The sequence below is a fragment of the Mytilus californianus genome, unplaced genomic scaffold (genome assembly GCF_021869535.1).
Source record: "Mytilus californianus isolate M0D057914Y unplaced genomic scaffold, xbMytCali1.0.p SCAF_12, whole genome shotgun sequence".
Taxonomy (NCBI): domain Eukaryota; kingdom Metazoa; phylum Mollusca; class Bivalvia; order Mytilida; family Mytilidae; genus Mytilus; species Mytilus californianus.
In genome coordinates, this window is record NW_026262604.1 from 23,415,609 (window position 1) to 23,438,703 (window position 23,095).

Below are 23,095 nucleotides of genomic sequence, written 5' to 3' on the forward strand. Positions count from 1 at the left end.
TATACCCCTTCCAAATTCATTTTTCCATGTTTTATGCCTCAAATAGCAAGTAAGGGGATGAAATTACACTGTAAAAAAATTTGGGTCATGAATTTTAAAGTAAAGTAGTGATTTAGTCCAGCTGAAAAAGGTTAAAAATTAGCACTTCGGAAGCTGTCAAAAGATTTCAAGACCCCCTAAACATAAAATTGTCCATATTTTGAGTTAGAGCCGATGAAGTTTTCTATACTAGTAATTTTGATATAATTTGTCCCAAAAGTAGTACAACACACTGTAAAAATATTATTGAGAAAGCGCAGGTGGGATTTTTTTAATATTCATTTATTGTCTAAAAGAAATGCACTACGAAATAACTGTACTCGGACCTAAGAATATGGTAGAGGATCTAGTCACAATCAATGGTACTCTACACAGACACGTAAGAACAGAGGCTGGTAATGAACTGCGTGGATGGGATGTTTGTGCTAGAAAATATAGTCATGGTAGAGACTTTAAAAGACATATGAGACCACAAACTGCTGAAAAACGTCACAAATGTGATATGTGTTCGAGAGAATTTTCTCATGCTAGTAACCTAAAGGTACACATGAGAACACATACTGGAGAAAAACTTCATGACTGTGATGTATGTGGTAAAGGGTTTAGTCTTCTTAGTAATTTACAGATTCACATGAGAACACATACAGGGGATAAACCTTTTGACTGTGGTGAATGTGGTAAGGGGTTTAGTCATATTAGTAATTTACGGGATCACATAAGAACTCATTCAACCGAAAAACCTAATGTCTGTGATGTATGTGGTAAAGGGTTTGGTCAACCTAGCATGCCTGATAGTAAATTTAGTACTGACTTAACAACAGACAAAGTCATTAAAAAGTATGATAATGTTTTGATAATGGGTGATTTGAACTTCAATATGCTTGAGTACACTATAAGCTCAATTTTAAATGATTCTTGTGATATTTTTTGTATGAAGACCATTATTAAAAAAGCAACCTGTTATACTAGAAATTCTAAACCAACTCTTCTTGGTGTTATTTTAACTAACCAAGAAAATATATGTGGTAAAATGTGTAATTTTAGATGCGGTTTAAGTGATGTTCACAACCTTATTGGGGTCCAGATCAAATGTGAGCGACCTAACATCAAACCAAAATACAGGAAATGTAGAAGTTTTAAAAATTTTGATGTAAATAATTTTTTATCAGGTTTGAATGAGTTAAATTGGGATGTTGACCCACATAATAATGTTAACACTGAGTATGAAAACTTCAACAAGAAGTTTATTGATACAGCAAACAAACATGCACCCTTTAAAGAAAGAAAAATATTAGCAAAACAAATTCCATACATGAATAAACAATTCAAATCTGCAATTTATAAAAAGAAAATGCTGTATAACAAATTTCAAAGAATGAATAACAGCAAGACATGGGATGCATACAAAACTCAAAGAAATTTTGTCACTAAACTTAAAAAACAGTCGGTTAATAGATACTTCCTAAAACGATGCAAAGGTGGTCCTAAGTCTAAAGATTTCTGGCCAACAGTAAAGCCATTTCTAACAAACAAAGGATGCATCAGCCAAAAAGAAACCATACTACAGGAAGACAACAAAATCATCACAAACCAACAAGAAATATCTGAAATTTTTAATAACTGTTTTGTAAATGTTGCAAAAAACGTCTGTGACAACAACATACAGGTGAATGACAAACACCCAAGTATAGAAGCTATTTCTAATAAATACTCAAATTGGTCAACATCAATTAAACTTACTTTTCAGCCTATAGATGAAGAATTTGTTTCGAAAAGAATTGGTAAAATAAATGTTAAAAAGGCAACTGGTATAGATGGTACATCACCAATAATTTTACACGCTGCTAAACCTGTAGTGTTTAAACCTATCACACAGCTTGTTAATTTATCATTATCCACTTTCATTTTTCCAGACTCGTTAAAAATTGCCCAAGTGGCACCAATTCATAAAAAAATAGTGTGCTTGAAAAGGGTAACTATAGACCAGTTAGTGTTCTACCTGCTATATCTAAAATTTTTGAAACAGCCATAGAAAATCAACTTACTAAATACTTTGATGATATTTTCGACCATTTCCTTGCGGCTTTTTGATCAGGCTATGGCTGTCAGTCAACATTACTTAAAATTTTGGAAGATTGGAAAAAGGCACTGGATGATAATAAATACTTAGCAGCAATATTGATGGATCTCAGTAAAGCTTTTGACTGTCTTCCACATGATCTACCTCTTTGTAAATTGGAAAAATATGGGCTTAGTTCGTCTGCTCTTGAATTGCTCAAAAGTTATCTGACGACAAGAAAACAGTGTGTGAAAATAGGACAGAGTATCTGTCAAATGCAAGATATCTATAAAGGTGTTCCTCATGGATCTATATTAGGCCCTGTATTATTTAATGTATTCATAAATGACATCTTTCTTTTTGTCAAACACTGTGATTTATATAACTATGCTGATGATAACACCCTCTTTAAATCAGGTACTACTTTGGAATCAGTAATAAAACCTTTAGAGGAAGATAGTAACTCCCTAATATCATGGTCCTCTTTCAACAAAATGCAGGCAAACCCAGAAAAATTCCAGGCAATTGCCATAGGTAAAAAAACACACACTCAAAATATGGTCTTCAACCTAAATGGATTCAACATAAAACGATGAGGTGAAACTTCTAGGTGTAACAATTGACTTTAAACTGGATTTCAACACTAACATTTCTAATATATGTAAAAAAGCCGCACGACAACTAAACGTACTAAAAAGAATCGGCACTCATCTCACCAGATTTTCTAAACTTACAATATACCACTCATTTATCTTGTCAAACCTCAGCTATTGTCCTCTCACATGGCACTTCTGCAGTGAACAAAACACAAAGAAAATAGAAAAAATACAAGAAAGAGCACTCAGATTCATTTATGATGACTACAAAAATTCTTACGATACACTCCATGAACAGTCTAAGCTACCAGCACTAAAAATCAGAAGAATGAGAACCATGGCATTAGAGACTTATAAAATAATTAATAAATCAAGTCCAGAATTTCTACATAATTTAATAAACATTACAGAAAATTCATATAACTTCAGGTACAAAGGCATAGCGGATATACCACGGCCAAAAACAACAAGGTATGGTAAGAAAAGCTTTAGTTATGAGGCAGCAAGACTCTGGAACTCCTTGCCAAATGAGGCAAGGAGCTTATAAACTTTTGGCCAGTTCAAAAATTTTATCTCCACCTGGTGTTTTTCAGAAAGTTGTACCTGCAGTTCTTGTAAATAATGTAACTCCTTGCTGCCACATGACTTGACCTTGAAGCCTGCAGTTTGTTTTATGTTTTTATCTTTTATTTTTTGCAGTTATTTTCATTTATTATTTATTTGCTTTGCTTATGCATTACCTGTGCTGTAGCTGCTTGCAGTCTTTGGCTTGTGCTTTATAGTGTTTAATTTTGCATGTGCTACTTGGATACATATATTGTGTGTTACTATGTGCTGATATTTGACATTTGATTTAATATATATTTTGCTTCACATGAGAACACATACAGGTGATATACCTCATGACTGTGATGTATGTGGTAAACGGTTTGGTCAGCTTGGTAGTTTTAAAGAGACACATGAGAACACATACAGGGGATAAACCTTATGACTGTGACGTATGTGGTAAACGGGTTAGTCAGCTTGGTTATTTACAAATTCACATGAGAACACATACAGATGATAAACCTCATGACTGTGATGTATGTGGTAAACGGTTTAGTCAGCTTGGTAGTTTAAAAATTCACTTGAGAACACATACAAGTGATAAACCTCATGACTGTGATGTATATGGTAAACGGTTTAGTCAGCTTGGTAGTTTAAAGAGACACATTAGAACACATACAGGTGATAAAAGTCATGACTGTGATCTGTGTGGTAAAAGGTTTAGTCAGCTTGGTTATTTACAAATTCACATGAGAACACATACAGGTGATAAACCTTATGACTACGATGTATGTGGTAAAGGGTTTAGTCCCCTTTGTAGTTTACAGAGACACATGAGAATACATACCGGCGACAAACCTCATAACTATGATGTACGGAGTAAACAATTTCGACAGCATGGTAATTTAAGAATTCACGTGAGAATACATTCATGTGATAAACTCATATCTGTGATGTATGTGATAAAGGGTTTGGTAATCTTAGTAACTAACATAGACACATTAGAACACATACATGTGATAAACCTCACATCTTTATTGTGTGGTTAAGGGAGACACATTAGAACACATACATGTGATAAACCTCACATCTTTATTGTGTGGTTAAGGGTTGTCAGAATTATAGTTTGCAGAGACATATTAGAATACATATAAACCTCATGACTGTGATGTATGTGTTAAAGGGTTTGTTCAGCATATTAGTTTCCAGAAACACATCTCATGATGAGAATGCATACAGGCGCCTGATAAACATCATGACTGTGATTTATGTGGTAAAGGGTTTATGCAGCTTGTCAGCTTACAAAGACACATGAGATCACACACAAGTGATAAGCGTCATGACTAAAGGGTTTAGGTAGCATAGTATTTTACAAAGACACATGATAGCACATACTAGTGATAAACTCCGTGAAACTTAAAGAGACACATGAGAACACATACTAGTAAAAAACCTTAACAATGTGATGAATGGGGTATACGGTTGAGTGAGAGTGGTAATTTAGATAGACACACGAGAACATAATTTATACTAGTAATAGATGCAATCAATTTACTTTTTGTGTCAAATTATTATTTGAAGAAGTGACTTAGTTACAGAGGACACATACTTATAGTGAACAGCATTGATCATGTACATGTGATTTAAGGTGCTTTAGACTTGTTTTTAGAAGCAGTGTCTTAAAGAGACACATGAGAATATATACTGGAAATTATTATATATATTGGACCTCTGCGGTCGTCTCCAGCTGCGCTTGGCGAAGAAGAAATGCTTTAAAGAGACACATTAAAACACATACTTGAAATAACTCAAAAAACCTTATAAATGTATCGTATTAAGTAGTGGTTATAATAAAATGTAAACTTACAGGCAAATGAGAACATACATACGAGGTTCTGAAAGATGGTCCTTCATTTCTGTATTTTTTAATTTTTAGGGCCATTTTGTCTCTATTCTTTACTCTCTTTGTCCATCATTCTTTATTGCCAATGAGACAACTGTCCACCAGAAATCAAATGATAAATAGGTCACTGTACGACAGGGTTGGCAAAAAACCCGGGTTTTATGAATATTGCCCAGCCCAGTGGGAAATACTTGGAAAACCCCGGTTTTACTGGGTTTTACTGGGTAATACTGGGCAATACTGGGTAATAATGGGCAATACTGGGTAATATAAAATACTGGCCTAAAAGGATTCAGAGATCAAACACAAATGCAATACATTTAAGATATTTATAAACCTATTTTGATTTATAAATAACTTTACTTGCTTGAGAGGCTTACACTTTTACAAGTGTATACATTTGAGAAAGTATTATTCTAGCAACGCTGAGACAAGTGTACATGAAGACACATTAGACAAATATGAATGAAAAAAAAACTTTCTAAATAATTCTCCTAAAAATCGATTAAATCACCCTTCTGTCTTGATTGGCAAACTATTAAAATAAGGCCAAAGAATAAATTTTTGAAATATATATAACTGTAGTACGCAGAATTAACAATTGCATGTAAGAAAAAATACTTTTAATTGTTTACAATGTATCAACAATAAATAAAACTTTGATTTGATTTGATTTGAAATAATTTATTTGTACATCACTAATTGATAATTATTCAGATTAGAACACAGATATGTTTATATAACAATAATCAGCCTTTCATTTCTATAAGTGTTAATGACATGACCCTGTAGGGTGTTTATTTAGCAATATGATTGCATAGCAATTTAAATTTTCAATTGACATAAACACTGCAATAAAATGAAAATCTTGTATGGTGCCTACAATACATAGAATTAGTGGAGAAGAGAATGAAATTGAATTTTCAACCTTAAGAAATGACTCTCAATGATTATCTGTATAAAATGTATGTATTTAGCTATAATACTATGAAACTACAACAAGTCTTTATTATTTTGTGTTGAAATAAGCTTAAAAAATCATATTGCCCAGTATTTCTGGGAGTATAATGATTGCCCAGCCCGGGAAAATCCGGGTTTTCCCACCTGGTTTTTCCCGGGTGGGTAATACTTTGCCATCCCTGCTGTACGACGACCTTCAACAATAAGACTAACAAAAAAAAATTAAAAATGTGAATCAACTCAATCAATCAACTAACGACCTAATTTATAAAATATAATTTACGAAAAACATATATGACAGACATGAACCAACGAAAAAACACTTAATTACAGGCTCTTAAATTGGGAAAGACTCATCAAAATGTAGCGGTCTAAAACATGTTGCATAGCGCTAAGTCCTCCCCTTAACCAGGGATATTGGTGGTACATCACATCATACAAAACAATCTGTTAAAATCAGTTGCAGTAAGTCGGTACAAGCACAAATAGACCAACTAACATAAAAACAATAGATACTAAGCACCGATATGAGAGTAGTAGCAGTTACTAAAAGATAGATAAGATAAAGTCAATTACAACTAGAAAATAAATCATGTTTTCCAGAACAAAAGTATCAATCAATGCACATCCAACGGATTTAGTATGAGGAGGTCATAAACGGTCTGAGAAACGCATGAATCTGCAATGACACCTATTTTCCAGTGGCATTCCTAATGTATTACCCTTCATGACGGTCGGCCGTCTATTTCAGGACCTATTGTATTAATTGTTTATTTGTCTTCATCCTGATCATGCATGAAATGTTTGCCATTGCACGTTACGCAAAAACAATCATTCAATTAAAGACAATGACTGCATTATTTCATCACGAATGTATGGTTATACCAATCGATACTACTAGAATAACGAGTTCCAATTTTTTAGCCGATCGGCATTTCGTAAAAACGACGAATCAAATAATTCAACTTTATAAATAACTAAATAGGAGAGCCGGCCTTAATTTTAATACTCCTTATTAAAAAATCTTAATTTGAAAATTAAAATATTTAAAACAAAAAGGGTATATACATTCTTTCATAAAATAATTTTGTCCTAAAATATAGAAGCGGAAGCCCGCCTCCGAGCGCGAGATTTCTGTGTTGAAGGCCCATTGAAGGCCTTGGTCTGTTTTCTGCTCTTTGGTCGGATTTATGTCACTTTGACATGTTCCTCGTTTCCATTCTCCTCAATTATAGAAATGTGAAAAGCGTAATTGAATACTATTGATAAGAAAGTAAGTAAGTAAGTAAATTGTATTTAGAGTCGGGCATGATATTGATATCTTTCAGTGCAAATGAATTACAATCTAGGCTAAAGATAAGGCCAAGGTATTTAATTGAGCCACGGATCCCGTGATGTCGCGAGTGTAATCTAGTTATATAATACTAGTACATGTATATTGTTCGTTTATACCTGCTCGAAACCTGAACAAATTATATACAGTCATAGGAAAATACTTAAATAAGGGATGTTTTAATCTTACTTCAGAACCGTTTCCTCATTCCCAGAAAAGGGGCATAAACTGGCAATTATAAAAAAATACACAAGGCCGGATTGAACAGATCTAGGTTTATTAAAATGCATTTGTTGTACTTCTTTTGCAGCAATTTTTGCATTTTGTACAGTTTTTTGGAGTGAATTTGAGTATTTTTAAAATGCTTTACCTATTCATAAGATTTTTCCCAACAGTATCAGATTTTTTCCTGAAAACTTTCTAATACATTTTTTAATATTTTACAGAATGTTTAAGCTTTGAGATTATGCAATTAAAAAGTGATGGTCTCGGTTAGAAGTTAACAACTTCCGAAGCAAGGTTAACGGACTCTCCGAACTTTCCCAAGGTCCTGCGTTTATTGCCGAGTTTATGCGCTTCTGTTCTTGCTTGGAAATTGAAAAGCTAAGTGTTCTCGATTGGTGAAAATGACAGGGATCAGCTGAAAAAATGCTACTTAGAAGAGGTGATTTCTTAGCTGAAAGTTATTCGAACAAGTGATTTTTATCTAAAAATCCTGATAGCACCAAAAAGTAATCATGTTTGATAATACACAAGAGCTAGAGTTGATATATGTATCTCTGTTATGAGGGCCTGGATGGGGTTTACAGAATAGAGAATAATGGAAAAAAATGCAGAATAATGGGTTGTTAAAATATAAAAAAATAGAGACAAATAGGACAAAAAAAGGAATAGGGAAAATGGGATGTTAATATATACTAGTCCACAAAATAAACGATACAGGGGCAATTTATTGTCCATATATAATGAAATTGGATACACTGTACCAAGATAAATAATTGCCCCATTGGTCTCGTTTTTGTCGAGCCTGCGACTTTTGTCGCAGAAAGCTCGACATAGGGATGGTGATCCGGCAGCGGCGGCGGCGGCGTTAGCTAACTCCTGAAAAAAGCTTTATACTTTAGAAGGTTTTCACTTGACCTCTACCTCATTTTATGGATCAGTGAACAAGGTAAAGTTTTCGTGGTTAAGTCCATATCTCAGATACTATAAGCAATAGGTCTAGTATATTTGGTGTATGGAATGATTGTAAGATGTAAATGATCAACTGGCAGGTGTCATCTGACCTTGACCCAATTTCATGGTTCAGTGGTTATAGTTAAGTTTTTGTGTTTTGGTCTGTTTTTATGCCCCGCCGTGGCGGGGGGGGGGGGGCATACAGTTTTACCTTTGTCCGTCTGTCTGTCCGTACGTGTACGTCCGTACGTCCCGTAATTGTTTTCCGTTCTCTAACTTGAGTTTGCCTCAACTAAATGTTATCAAACTTATACACAATGCTTTTAACCACAAAACACAGATCAAGTTTGAATTTTGGTAGTGTCAGTCTAACTGTTCTAGAGTTATGCCCCTTTATAAAAGGAAAAATTGCAAAATGTTTAGTTTCCGTTCTCTAACTTAAGTTTGCCTCAACCAAATGTTATTAAACTCATACACAATGCTTATTACCACAAAACACAGATTAAGTTTGAATTTTGGCGGCGTCACTTTAACCGTTGAAGAGTTATGCCCCTTTATAAATGGAAAAATTGCAAAATTTTTAGTTTCTGTACTCTTACTTAATTTTTCTTCAACCAAGTGTTATCAAACTTATACACAAAACTTAACACCACAAAATACAGATCAAGCTTGATTTTTGGTGGGGTCACTTTAACTATTCTCGAGTAATGCCCCTTTATAAATAAAAAAATAAAATGCAAAATATTTATTTCCGTTCTCTAACTTAAGTTGCCTCAACCAAATGTTACAAAACTTATACACAATGCGTATTACCACAAAACACAGACCAAGTTGAATTTGGGTAGTGTCACTTTAACCATTATCGAGTTATGCCCTTTTATAAATCGAAAAATTGCAAAATATTTAGTTTCCGTTCTATAACTTAGATTTGCCCCAACCAAACATTATGAAACCTATACACAATACTTAACACCACAAAACTCAGATCAAGTACAAATTTGGGTAGCGTCAATTTTATTGTTCCTGAGTTATGTCCCAATATAATGTTGTATGCAAGCGGGGCATCATCTGTGTCCATGGGGACACATTCTCCATTTATTTTTAATACTGTATGCAATAGGTCTACTATATTTAGTGTATTTTTATTGAACGATTGTAAGATATACATGTCCTTCTGGCAGGTGTCATCTGACCTTGACCCCATTTTCATGGTTTAGTGGTTATAAAGTTAAAGTTTTTGTGTTTTGATCTTTTGTGTTGATACTGTATTCAATAGGTCAACTATATTTGGTGTATGAAAATATTGTATGATGTACATGTCAATCTGGTATGTTTTATTTGATCTTGACCTCATTTTTTATGGTTCAATGTTAATTTTTTGTTTTTTGGTCTGTTTTTTTTAATACTATTAGCAATAGGTCAACTATATTTGGTGTATATGTGAACTTGACATTATTACCAAATCGTCTGCAAAACTTAAGCTGGACAATTCAGATTTTTGAAGGACTAAAGGTTTACAAGTATTGTCAAAAATCTGATGTATATCATTAATAAAGCAATTAAGAATAAATTGGCTAAAACTATCCCCTTGCTTAAGACCTCTTTCCAATGTGAAGGATTTTGAAATTTTATCATGTTTATTATCAATTTTAATAGAAGACTCTGTTAAGTTATACATATCACTAATTACCTCATAACATTTTTCCCTAACCCATTTTTTATGAGTTTGTATCGTAACCAATTATGCCACAAAGTGTCAAATGCTCTGCGTAAATCTACAAAGCAGGCAGATATCTTTTCCTTCTTTTTATTAACTTATTTTTATCGTGCTTTTTGTTATCTATTAAACATTTCAAGGTAAATGGTTTTCCCATTCTGGTTCGATTGTTTGATTGCATGTTATTTTATGAACGATTTGTTTATCTACTTACCTTGATTAAAAAAGACTGATAAACCAGCTACATTTGTATGCACCTACCATAAGTCAGGAGCCTGTTGTTCAGTGGTTGTTTTGAATGGTTCATAGATGTTTCTCGTTTATACCGTTGGTTTTCCTGTTTGAATATTTGCTGTTTCGTGTGAGCCAAGGCTCCGTGTTGAAGGCAGTACTTTGACCTATACTTGTTAACTTTTTATACATTTCGACTTGGATGGAGAGTTGACTCATTGGAACTTGTACCACATCTTCTTATTCATATTGAAAGATTTGATTTAAAAAAAAACAACTATAGTTTTAAATTAATCCCGCTGTTATCCATGTGCTTATCCAAACAAGGAACATCACTAATGGTTGTCATATGTCATTTCTGATTGCATTTCGTTATTTGGGGAATTGGGTGTTTACTGCTGATCTTAGCTTGTTCTTGTTGAACTTTTGTTTACAAGTGTTCCAGAATCACTACAATATAGACAACTTTCGAGTTCGTTGCATTTTCGTCAAAAACTTTGGTTTTAGTGAACATCATTCGTGCGTTTAGGGGCGTCGTCACTTCCGTTCCTATGATGAGCGATCGGTTGAAAAAAGATAATGCTATACTGCACGAATTATTCGGCAAATTAAATTCTTATAATTGATATTCAGTACTGCTATCATTAAGGAATTGTAATAAAGTACTTACGAAACAAAAATTATTTCTAGTTTATCCTGCATAATGACGATCACAAAGATGCTTGATGATATTTAATAGAGCAGGGATACAGGCGATCCCCTCTATCTGGTAAATGACGTCACACAGGCGCACAAAATTGACGAACTTTTCCGGTGAAGGACATAACACGAAAGTGGTCTATTAAAGCTTGTCACATTGTATAGATATCTGTTGATGAAACGATGTGTCCCTCGTCTTACCAAGCCAGGAATATGACAGTTGTTGTCCATTCGTTTGATGTGTTTGAGCTTTTGATTTTGCCATTTGATTAGGGAATTTCCCTTTTTGAATTTTCCTCGGAGTTCGGTATTTTTGTGATTTTACCTTTTGGTTGGTGTCTTATTAAAATATATTTGACATCTCCTTATATTCATATGTATTCCTGAAGTTATCAGTACCGTGAAAGTAAACAGTAATGAGAAAATGATTTTTTTCAAATGTATGATCTATCTTAATGTAAGTATTTGACTGTGGATGGGACACGACAGAGTATAATCTCTATGAGAAACATCAATCCATGTTAGCCCTACTGATGATCCTTTTAACATTTTTTTGTTAACAATTATTGTATCAGTACTTAAAATTTCTCAAACTTTTGATGACATTTTATGAAATTAACGGACTTTGTTGAACATGAAATTAAGACATCAAATTATGAATTCAGTTTGAAGTTGAAATCAATAAATATATGTGTTAGCACTTATCTTAATATTGCATAATTTTAAAACGATATTACTTTTGTTTAAATAAGCTTCTATATACACATGTAAAAAAATTATGTATGTCTGTTTATTTTACAGTTCTTATTTAATGTAATTGATACAAACACATTTCATGTAACAATGACACTACGGGGGCAACCATTTAACTTCAAAAGAGAGGGGGCCTTGTTTTTTCTCTCAGTAAGAAAATATTTTTCGCGCAACGCGCGAACGAATATATATTTAGTTTTTCGTCCCGATCAATCATATCATTTTTTTTTCAAAATTAAACACTTTAAGGTAAAAGGGGAATTAACATACAGAATAATGTTTTTTGTTATCTGTGACGTATCTAGAAAATCGTTTGTTTGGCGTAATTAAAATAGTTGATTATAAACAATGTTTGTTTCGTTTGTGTGTTTGATATTTAGTAAATCCATTCCATCATAGATAAATAGCAGTGTTTTACAATCCAACAAACTTAGTCCAATTTCAGATGACAAAGGTTCCATAACGGATAGTTGTTGTATATCAATACAGGAGACTGGATACATAAACGTTCACATACTTTATTTTTCTATCCAACATATATACAGTCAGTTCATAAAATATATTTACAAAACAGCAATGATGGCAACATACATTAACCCACCGCTATTCGCAGATCGAGAGCGGGGCGAACCGATGCGTCACATGGTTCTCTCTCTTTCTCCCCCTTTTTTCAAAATTAACCTTTATTAAACATATGACCATAGAAACGTTTTGGCCAATGAAAATGGAAAAAAGTACTTGTAAACAAATAGTTTCCAAACAATGAAATATATCAAAAACAGATTAGATTAGGTGTTAATTGACATTATTCAATCTATATACAATTGGTGTGTTGACAATAAATTAAATTGATGACCATTGTTGTCAAAAGGTATTCTCAGGACACAATCTTAATCTTAATCCATAAATATTTTCTAGCAACGCTAACACGATTAATAAATGTCTCTTATAAAAATTATTTGCAAAATAGTTCAAAATCTTGTTTCCCGAACAAAATGCACTGTTTGCTGAATAAAAATATTGAAACTTATCTACTTATCCGAAATAATTACTTTTTATACCAAACACGACATAAAAAGAAGAAAATGCTAAAATTCACAATTTCACGCATTTTTACAACATGACATCTGTTTGACCAGAATATTTTTTTCATCAAATTAGGGATCAGAATTGTTTTTTTAGAAAAAAAAAACCAAAGCCCCCCTCCCCCTGGAAGTTAAATAGTTGTTCCCTAAACACCATACACTTCAACTTCAGAAAGATGAAAGAACTGTGGCGCGGTATTAACACTTGTTAATTTTACTATTTGTCCTTCTGGTAGTGTGTTGCATGGTATAACTATAACCTGTCCAGTAACGGCTGGACCAATGAACTGACCGCATAGCTCCATGTAAGATGTATCTAAGCTGGTGCCTACATGAATGAGCATTTTTGTAAGTCGATGACCTAAAACCAAGATTGAAAATTGATACTGATTCAAAAACTAATGTTAACTTCTGTTCAAGTAATATATATATATATATATATATATATATATATATATATATATATAGATAACATAACTCTATCAAAATACTTAAAATGTAACTGGCATTTCAATCTCACACACTTTGTATCATTATAAATTATTATTTGAAGAGGACTGCTAGCTGTTACTGACATGCCAGCGGAGACTTCAATTTAACTGATTAAAAGATTATGTCTTCATCATATGAAAATGAAGCACAATCCCTTTAGTCAGGGGTTTAGTATCATACCTTCATAAAATAAATGACCCGTACATAACTAATTGAATGGGAAATAGCTGAACGTATAAGATGTCTGCATGTTGATTTATATTTACGAATAATGTCCTTATACCGATGATAAAATTTAGTAAATGTTTTGACTAGTTTGTGATATCGATAACCCTGGTGTAATATTTTTTTCAGTAATAGAGATTTCTTTCGTTAAAACCACAAATACGTTGTTACATACACGAGCGAGTCGAACAAGTTGAGATATATAAACAATAAAAGATGGTGACAAGAGAACGTCACCATCTGAAAATGGGTAACTAACAATAGGAGCTGAAAAATCATCTCTTTTATCATTATTTTAGCATTAGGCTTCTCGTTAAAGACATATAGACATTAAGATCAATGAAAGGGCAGTGTTCATTGTTAGAATTAGCTTTATTTAAAGTAAGATAAGCAGGATATGTTTGGCATGACACTTATCTGGGTCTTCCAAGTGCTCCACGAAACTTCTTTCTAAATTATTAACATCTATTTTATCAGCAATCAAAGCCGGGCTCCAAAGTTATTATGAAACTGCCTATTCTAGAGGTGGCGTAAATCAGATGTGGATACTAAAAAATTCGAAAGATCTTTCAGAGTACATACAATCTAAGACTCTCTCATCTTGCAATAGTATTAAAACATTTGACTTTTCTACACTTTACACAAATATTCCCAATTCCAAACTAAAAGACAAATTGAAAGAGTTGGTATTACTTTGTTTCATTAAAATGAATGGCGAACGTAAATACAAGTATCTTGTCTTGGGGAGGGATAAACCCTCCTTTGTAAAGATTGATTGACAACATATTTGTTACGTTTGGAGGACGTGTTTTTCAAAAGACTGTCGGAATTCCAATGGGAACCAATTGTGCCCTTCTTCTTGCTGACTTTTTTCTTTATTATTATGAGGCTGACTTCACACAGGAACTTCTTAGGAAGAAAGATAAGAAGTTAGCAATATCCTTTAACTTTACGTTCCGCTATATAGATGATGTTCTCTCACTAAATAATACAAAATTTGGTGACTATGTTGAACGAATCTATCCCATTGAACTAGAGATAAAGGATACTACAGATACAGTTAAGTCTGCCTCATATCTTGATTTACATCTAGAAATTGACAATGAGGGTCGGTTAAAAACAAAACTTTACGACAAAAGAGATGATTTCAGCTTCCCAATTGTGAACGTTCCATTTCTATGTAGCAACATTCCAGCAGCGCCTGCATACGGTATATATACCTCCCAATTGATACGATTTTCCCGGGCTTGTATTTCCTATCATGATTTCCTTGATAAAGGATTGCTGCTCACAAGGAAGCTATTAAACGAAGAGTTCCAAATGGTGAAGTTGAAATCATCCCTCGTAAATTTTACGGACGCCATCACGAGATGGTTGACCGTTATGGAATAACCGTTTCACAGATGATATCGGATATGTTCCGTATGTCGTAACTACAATATCCTTCCCTTTTCACGAATGTGACCTACCGAATCAGACTATTTACCGGATTTGTAATAACATAATCAACACGAAGGGTCCCACATGTGGAGCAGGATCTGCTTACCCTTCCGGAGCACCTGAGATCACCCCCAGTTTTTGGTTGTGTTCGTGTTGCTTAGTCTTTAGTTTTCTATGTTGTGTCATCTGTACTATTATTTGTCTGTTTGTCTTTTTATTTTTGGCCATGGCGTTGTCAGTTTGTTTTCGATTTATGAGTTTGACTGTCCCTCTGGTATCTTTCGTCCCTCTTTTATCGATAGAAGGGTAACCACGATTTTTTATTATTTAAAATGTTAGCGAAAAGGTTGTGATTGAAATTAATTTCACATTTCAGATATCAGCTCATAAGTCAGTTTATCGATCCTGACATGATTTTTAGCGCACAATTCTTCTTCTTTTAAATACACCGTTGACAAATTTAGAAACTATAAAAAATTTCCTCGGGGAAAATTGATCTAAAAATGATTCGGCTATTAGTTTGAGGTTATTTTTGGTTATATCCCGTTGTATTCGAGTATTTGGATGTCCTCGGTTTTCATTCAGTTTGAGTGTTTCTGATGAAGAGAAAAACAGGAAAGCGGTTTCGACGCACACCTCTGATACAGTATTTATGTTTACCATTTGCTAATTATTGTACTTATATTTATATTCCTACACCTGTCTTATGTAATGATATTTTTACCAACCTAATGTATCCATACGATTCGTACTGACCACCTTCTGTACCGTGTACACTTGTCCGAGATTGACCCACCAGAAAGGTTCGAGTTCACTATCTGTATGAAACATGTTATAAGGGTTTTTAATTCCGTCAATCCCTGCTCCAGCTTTGCATACGTAACCGGAATAACAGTTAAATGGAGTGCTTTGACCAGTTTCCAAGAATTGAGACACAAGAGATCTTTCTCCTATATAAATATGAAATACATTTATTACATTGGTTGCAATGAATTACGTAGATTTTCCAGTGAAATAAAAACCGATAATTTCACATGTAAATAAACGTGATTATTTCAATCCTCTGGCGCCATACAACAGTAGGCGTTGTCAAGACGTCGATAACGTCGGATCAAAACAAATTTTGAGTGCGTAGAAAAAGATATAATTCCTAATATTTTCTTATTTAATAACATAAAAAAGTCATTTGCCAATGTAATAAAAAGAATAACTAATCAAAGAATTCAAATATCGAAAAATATTCAACTCGTGACCAAACAACACTGATGATTAACTCATGCGCTACGCGTATTCGTGAATTCATGTGTTGTTCGGTCCCTCGTTAATATTTTTCTCTATTTGAATTCTTCAATTAGTATTCTATGAATAATTACACATCATTTACAAATACTTATAAAACAATTATCTGATTGAATTACGTCAGGTAATATTTTCAAAAGTGTATACCAAAACGTCGTGATTGGTTAAAAACGTCATAAACAATGGAAATTCAACCAATGACGTGACGTTATTTTCAATTTGGGGAACGAACAATGAAATTACCCATAGTCCTTTGGATTCTGAAACGGCCAATTTCGACAGAGCTACAATGTACGATTGACTACTAGCCATCTGAGTACTTGTTTATGATCTTGCAAAATTGAGGTATAGATGTAATATCGATTTCACCTGATATCGATCTAAATTGAACATATGTCATTCAGATTGAATTACCAATGAAAAAGTGCGAAATTGTAAACGAAAAGTCTGTCTAATTGGATAATTATTTCATTTGTAATTATAAATGTATGCAATGAAGGTTAAATGGTATCGCCTATGATAATGCTTTGATGCTGAAAACAGGCTATACAGTAGCGAAAACGTTAATTAACACATACTGTTTTCAATAATTGTTTAGAAATAACTATAAAGTCAAATTAGACATATAAACATGTTTTTATCAAACAAAGGGAAGAGATTACCATGGATCAATAAAATTCCTACGTGGATGAAGAATATAAAAACAAAACAAAAAATCAATAAAAAGACAGACCACAAAAGTCAACAACCACTGCAATACGAAATCCAATTCTTAATTGGGGATGAAATCATGTGTTCAAAAAGGATATGTTGTTCCTACCCCAATAGTGGCATCCGTCGTATGGCTAAGAACAAGTAAAACTCCCTTGGTGATAACATTAATTCGGTGATGTCTTCAATGAAGAAATAAAATTGAAATGGAAATAGGGAATGTGTCAAAGAGACAACATCCAGACCAAAGAGCAGAAAACAAATTATATCATCGTATGTCGAGCAATTATGTGCAGACTCAAAAACAACAGGGAAAGTTTTTAACCGATCCGAGCCTAAATTAGATGCAAATGAATGTTATAGAGAAGACTGCGTTTATAAAAGATTCACATATAAGAGGGGACCTTGTAGCATTAGTCTTGAAGAGTGGGTGACGTTTTTTTAGGAAATTTGACCTCGGCGGCCAAGTGGTCTAAGCAGTTCTACTACTGTAATCACTAGCCAGTCAACACTGAGGTTGTGAGTGCGGGTGCACTGGACTCCAATCTCAATCGTCTATTTTGTAAAATAGGTATGAAATTAATAGCATACGCAGCAATACATCACTCGGTGAAATATTCAACTCGGTAAAGATGATTCAAGAGACAAACATCTTATACCACACTTTAGAATTTGCAATCAATCAGAGGTTGTTATTTGTATTAAGTGAGTTTTAAATCTTTCGTATTTTAATACATTTGTTGTTGATAGCATATCTACTCTTTTAATTTAGTGTACAAAACGATCAAAACAATGACATACAACGAACGAATAAGTCAATTGGTTGTTACCATATATTAACCAGTAGATAATGTTCTTGATTTTGTGGTTGCTTTCCAATTGACGTATATCAACAATATCTTTTACTTTATAGTAAAGAACATATATTTTGCCTTCTTTCGGAAGAAGTATACTCAAATTATGTTATAGATAATGCATATTTTTAAGGTTTTTCTTGAAGTATAACACACCCCGAGGTGTGTTATAAGACAAGAAAAACCTTAAAATATGCATTATCTGACTTATATACCGTCTATAAATATTATTTTCTGCAAAGATTTGCATTATTTACAGCCTATTTTACCGACAACAGGAAAGTGGGATATTCTTTTCTGATGTGGTCAAGTTTTAATATGCCCTACGGCTCATTTATAATGTGTAACAAAACTCACTAATTAAACTAGATTTATAAAGGTTAGAAATCATTGTTCAGTTTGAATAGAAATATTACTGTATGAACGGCATGAAGCAAGACACAAATGAATTGTTACGGGGTATGAAAAATACAAAAGTCACTCTGTCAGTAACTTATGATTAGGGTATCAACTTTTTTTATAAAAAAGGGATGCTTTTTTTTTGGTCTATTTTCTTGACATTTTTCTCGCGGAAAAGCAGATTTTTTTTCAACAATTTTGTAAACGAACAAACAATTCAGAGTAATTGTTTTCTCTCTTTTGTTTGGCAATACAATTCTTTTTTATACAAAACTCAGAATTAGGAATACATATTATATCCCCTCCCCATTTTAAAGTACACGGCTGTTATTCTATAGAAAATAAGAATGTTGGATCATTTGATTAGATAGAGTAAAAGGCATATAAAGATGTAAAAAACAACTGGCATGAAGAGAGCACGAAAACGTGATACATGTACATGTAACACGAAAAACGAATATCCATAAGTCAAAGTATGATTTCCAATACAATGTGAATAAATAAGATTTTCAAAATCATACACACAATGTGTGGAATATAGCTTGATTTAAATTGTTATGGAAATGTTTGCATTATCAAATTCATCTCACATAATGCCCCTTTATTGTATAGATAAATTAACAAAACTTCACATTATTTGTTTTGGAAGTTAAAATGTGCGTCAACGACGATTGTTGGTATGTCAGTCTAATAAACGGAATAAAGGATTGTTTCGGCCTTAAACCTACGAAATATGGAAAATTAAAAAGTAAATCCTCAATTGGCAACACCACACGATAGCTATCACACGATTTTAATGTTCAAGTAAATTAAAGTTTGCTTTTTAACCAGGAATATAATGACCTTATATATTATGTTATGCCTTGAAGCAAATTTCATTGAAACTTGGTATCGTCAGGGTTGATTCTTCAAAAGAATGACCTATCGTTCTGAAAGAAAATAGCTCCTTGTAGGTATATAACACCAGATATAACAGGTTTGTGATTAGCTGATAAAGTCCTGACCTTTAACAAACACTGCTCCAAGGACAGTAGAGGGTTGAATTACTTTTAATGGCGTGCAACTGTATTCATATTACAGTAACTATCTAGTTTAGTTTATTATGGTGGACCATCGGTATATATTTCCTTAGATAGAGTTTTTTTTATATTTTGCCAAAATGAAGATATTTCAATGTTTTTTTTTTAAAAATATAATATAAAGAATGGGTCAACGTACTATTTTTCAAGCTACAAGTCGTGCAAAGTTGACCGAATTTGTATAGATTGTTCATGCAAATAAAAATAAAATATGAAAAGATAGGTTTTATTATATTATTTCAGAAAATAAAATAACTAAATGGTGTCACCGAAATTAAAAGATTATCTAGAAGATTTTGTTTAAGGCAATTATGGTAAATGTTTATCACAGTATCTTATATATTTGTCTGAGTGCATACTAGTATGTAGTTTTTTATGAAACTTACGTGTTCTCCTTTCAGCAAAGACATCTGACAGTGGAACGCATGTGTAATTCAGACTTTGTGGCATACATATTTCACTGACCTTACAGTCATGGCCTTTGCACGAACCAGCTAGCTCCTGAAAATGGTAAGAAAAAAAATACATATTAAATGCTTAAATTTTTATAATTCTACCCAAATTTATATTGTTTCAGCATTGGTGAACTGTTTTGACTCTGTAGTGTTATCATGATTATAGCTTTCACAGAAACAGTTTTTATGAAGACATCGTTCATCTATGTTTGAGAATCACAGTAAATTTAAATTGGTCGAACAATAAAATGTATTGCTTGTCTTTAGACACATATATAACAAAATGACATACATGTATATCCATAATGTCAACATTCTTGTAATGTTATTGAATCACATCTGATATTCCCATTTCCCATTAAAACGTGTAATTCGATCGTTAAAAGTAAAATCACAAAAATACTGAACTCCGAGGAAAATTCAAAACGAAAAGTCCCTAATCACATAGCAAAATCAAAAGCACAAACACATCAAACGAATGGACAACGACTGTCATATTCCTGACTTGGTACAGGCATTTTCTTGGTGATGAAAATGGTGGATTAAACCTGGTTTTATAGCTAGCTAAACCTCTCACTTGTATGACAGACACATACAATTCCATTATATTGACAACGATGCGTGAACAAAACAAACAGACATAATAGGTAAAAATGTCAAAGATATTAACAAAAATAACATTGGTTTTATTTTATATTGATTAGGCGTAGTAATAGTTCAAAATGACACTTTTTTGTTATTTTATAGATACTTTGTTTAATTTACTTCTGTCTGAATAAATTATATTCATTGATATAAATTTTTGATACCGACTAGTGTACCCATGAAACATTTGTCGATATTGCCTGTTATTAGAGATGCTTAAGACAATTTTGAAGTCAAACAGATTGATTTTTTTCAAAGATCATACAATAATAAAGACAACAGTAGTATACCGCTGTTCAAAAGTCATAAATCGAGTGAGAGAAAACAAATCCGGGTTACAAACTAAGACCGAGGGAAACACATCAACTATAAGAGGAAAACAACAACGAAATAACTCAACACAAAAGTTTTATTTATATGATGATCACAATACATATTTGCTATAATCATGTTACTTTGATTATTCATCCCTTATTTTTGATTTTGTATTTACATTGTATCATAGATTAAATTTATTTGTTCAGTGAATGTTTACTTGTGTTAATATGTCTTTTGATTGAGTTAAGCTATTTCAATTGATATTTCATAGTGCGTCTTTCTATGTAATGATGTTACACTATTGTTTCAGATAAAGGTGAAGGTTTGGTACCATTAAAACGTTTAAACCCGCTGCAATTTACACGTGTCGTAATTCAGGAATGTGATGTTCTGTGGTTGTCGTTTTTGATGTGGTTCATGAGTGTGTCTCGTTTCTCGTTTTTATATAGATTATACCGTTGGTTTTACCGATTGAATGGTTTTACACTAGTAACTTTGTGGGGCCTTTTATAGCTTGCTGTTCGGTGTGAGCCAATGCTCCGTGTTGAAGACCGTACTTTGACCTATAATGGTTTACTTTTATAAATTTTGACTTGGATGGAGAGTTATCTTATTGGCACTCATACCACATCGTCTTATATCTATTGGATATATAATACAGTGGAATTTGCTTCTCATGGGATCAGTAGGTGGTATCCACGGAGCCTGTAATACACTTTATCGGTCGTCCCACTGTCTATATCACTCTGACCAGCTATTAATAAAATTGCATATCACGGCTTGTGACGTCAAATACGTTGACCCGGCCTTAATGACTTTGACTCGGACATTCAAACGACGTCATAATGTATGAACCCGAACTTATCAAGACTTCTTCCGGTTTGCTGGTGAAACAAAAAAAAACACTTGTTTCTAAACTACAAAATACGCGAATACAACCCGACAAATCGATTATCTGGTTGCCTGTATATTGATATTGTAAAATATCCGCTGCTCGACACAATATGAACTATTCGCTGCGCTCACTCGACAAAAAGATCCATATTGTGACTCGCAGCTGATATTTATCGATATCAGTATGCAGACAACCTGATAATCGGAACGAATGCCCTAATACTAAAATCAGTCTAAGGTGTTAGACCATGACCATTCAAAGCTCGGATAAAGTCAGTCACATAAAAAAATCAACTAATAATAACAGCGACTAACTTAATTTGTATCCTATTTTGTACGTGCATATTTGATTGCTTTATTTAGCATGCATGTATAGGTAAAAACATATATATATACGCTGTATCAGTTTAAATTCTATTTTCTCAGCGTATATGTGATTAAATGGTGTAGTGTGTAAAATGATAAAAAGTTGGTTTTCCGAAAAAACATATATGTTTGGTTAAAAAATTCCATAATACGTATACGGAAAGTTGCCTTTCGAATAACAGAAATAAATATAAGGTCAATTCAAAATATATCTGGAGTTGAGATGTGTATAGCATAACTTAAACTGACAAATATTGATAGTAAGTAAATTTTTTCACTTGATAGTGTTGAACAACTATTTTATCGTATTTACCTTTTGAAGATTCGAGACCGCAACAAAGCTTTTGCCAACACTCTTTAGGAGTTCATCCTTATTTCCTACAGGTTCAGCGTCATTTATCTGACAAGTGTTAGTCCGTGTTATAAAGTTGATCGATTTACAGACTTGAATTCTCGAGCAAAGTTGGACACATAATGACCACATTGGAATAGATACTTCAAACAAAACGTGGCCACTGTATATTTTGTCTGTATGTTTTTTGATAACAATGATTTCACTTAATGTCCACCCGAAAAGAAAAACTATCAAAAAGGACAAACGAAACATTGTGTTTCAATGCACACACATTGAAAGTTATGATATTAGTTCCTTTGCCGAAAAGCTTTATCTATGTTCAAGGTTTGCTTTTGTTCAAGCTTTGCGTGTGTTCAAGATTTCTGTGTGTTCACACTCTGCATGTATTCAAGCTTTGCGTTTGTCAAAGAGGACCGTTTCATTACTGTACTTAGCACTACAAGATCTGCTGGTTTATATAGTTATA

The 23,095-nt window shown here is 33.1% G+C and overlaps 1 protein-coding gene across 1 annotated transcript; it reads right to left on the bottom strand.

The window, feature by feature from the left end:
* Positions 1-12,999: 12,999 nt before the first annotated feature.
* LOC127721587 (uncharacterized) lies at positions 13,000-23,095 on the bottom strand. The gene is made up of 4 exons (XM_052228361.1): positions 22,588-23,095; positions 19,983-20,097; positions 15,983-16,204; positions 13,000-13,458 (listed from the first exon to the last, which is right to left on the bottom strand). The coding sequence occupies exons 1-4, from the start codon at positions 22,879-22,881 to the stop codon at positions 13,244-13,246; spliced, it is 846 nt and encodes a 281-aa protein (XP_052084321.1). The 5' UTR covers positions 22,882-23,095; the 3' UTR covers positions 13,000-13,243.

What these genes read in the sequence shown, in the direction of transcription:
- LOC127721587 (XM_052228361.1), bottom strand. Translation starts at nt 22,881, where the DNA reads ATGTTTCGTTTGTCCTTTTTGATAGTTTTTCTTTTCGGGTGGACATTA. An exon ending in CGGTCTCGAATCTTCAAAAG is followed by an intron (nt 20,098 to 22,587) that starts GTAAATACGATA and finishes TACCATTTTCAG; the next exon opens with GAGCTAGCTGGTTCGTGCAA. An exon ending in CTTTGCTGAAAGGAGAACAC is followed by an intron (nt 16,205 to 19,982) that starts GTAAGTTTCATA and finishes ATATTTATATAG; the next exon opens with GAGAAAGATCTCTTGTGTCT.